The sequence below is a fragment of the Pygoscelis adeliae genome, unplaced genomic scaffold, assembly GCF_000699105.1.
Source record: "Pygoscelis adeliae isolate BGI_AS28 unplaced genomic scaffold, ASM69910v1 Scaffold63, whole genome shotgun sequence".
In the NCBI taxonomy this organism is placed as follows: Eukaryota; Metazoa; Chordata; class Aves; order Sphenisciformes; family Spheniscidae; genus Pygoscelis; species Pygoscelis adeliae.
The window spans coordinates 7,765,537-7,766,182 of NW_008824414.1; the positions used below are offsets into that span (position 1 = coordinate 7,765,537).

The 646-nt window shown below is 64.9% G+C and overlaps 1 protein-coding gene across 1 annotated transcript in view; it reads left to right on the plus strand.

Annotated features, from left to right (window-relative positions):
* Nucleotides 1–104, plus strand: part of SLC12A3 (solute carrier family 12 (sodium/chloride transporter), member 3) — a gene marked incomplete at its 5' end in the record, with an annotated part of 7,933 nt that extends 7,829 nt beyond the window's left edge. The window contains one exon of the mRNA XM_009320866.1: nt 1–104. This exon is cut by the window's left edge and continues 62 nt beyond it. Within this exon, the coding sequence (XP_009319141.1) occupies nt 1–104 (104 nt within the window).
* Between the last annotated feature and the right edge of the window lie 542 nt (nt 105–646).

Sequence of the window (646 nt, forward strand, 5' to 3'; positions counted from 1 at the left end):
CCCTCTACATGGCCTGGCTCGAGACCCTCTCGCAGGACCTGAGACCCCCCGTCATCCTCACCCGAGGAAACCAAGAGAACGTGCTGACCTTTTACTGCCAATAAAACCTCCTGGACCCCTGATGACTCGGGATGTGAATTTTTCAGGCCGGTTTTGATCTCGGAGCGCGCTCGCCCGGGGGTCTGGGGGAGCAAGCGAAGGTGTGTGGTCGCCAGCTCTCGGGAAGTGCCCGCCGTGCACAGCTGCCACCCTCTCAGAAACTCGTTTTGCCGATCTCAACCCATGCAGGTTGTATATAGATATAAAATAACACAGGCCCCCTAGTGCAGGTGGTGCTCCAGCCCTGGGTTTGACCGGAGCCGTGCAGGTGAGGCGCGGGGTCCCGGGCTGAACCGTGCCCCATCCTGAGAGCAGCAAGGGGACAGTGGGACTCCCGCGCCTGCTCCCCCGGGAGAGCCGGAACGGCGCGCAGGGACCGACCCGCGGCCCTGGCAAAGCCACCGTCCCGGGGCGAGAACCGCCCCAGGGGGGACGGGAGCGGGTCAGCACCAAGCCCAGGGGCTGCGGGGACCCTGCACGTCCGCTCAGGGACGGGGACTCCCAGCCTCGAAACAGGCTGAGCCCATCCCCAACAGCAGCGAGATGT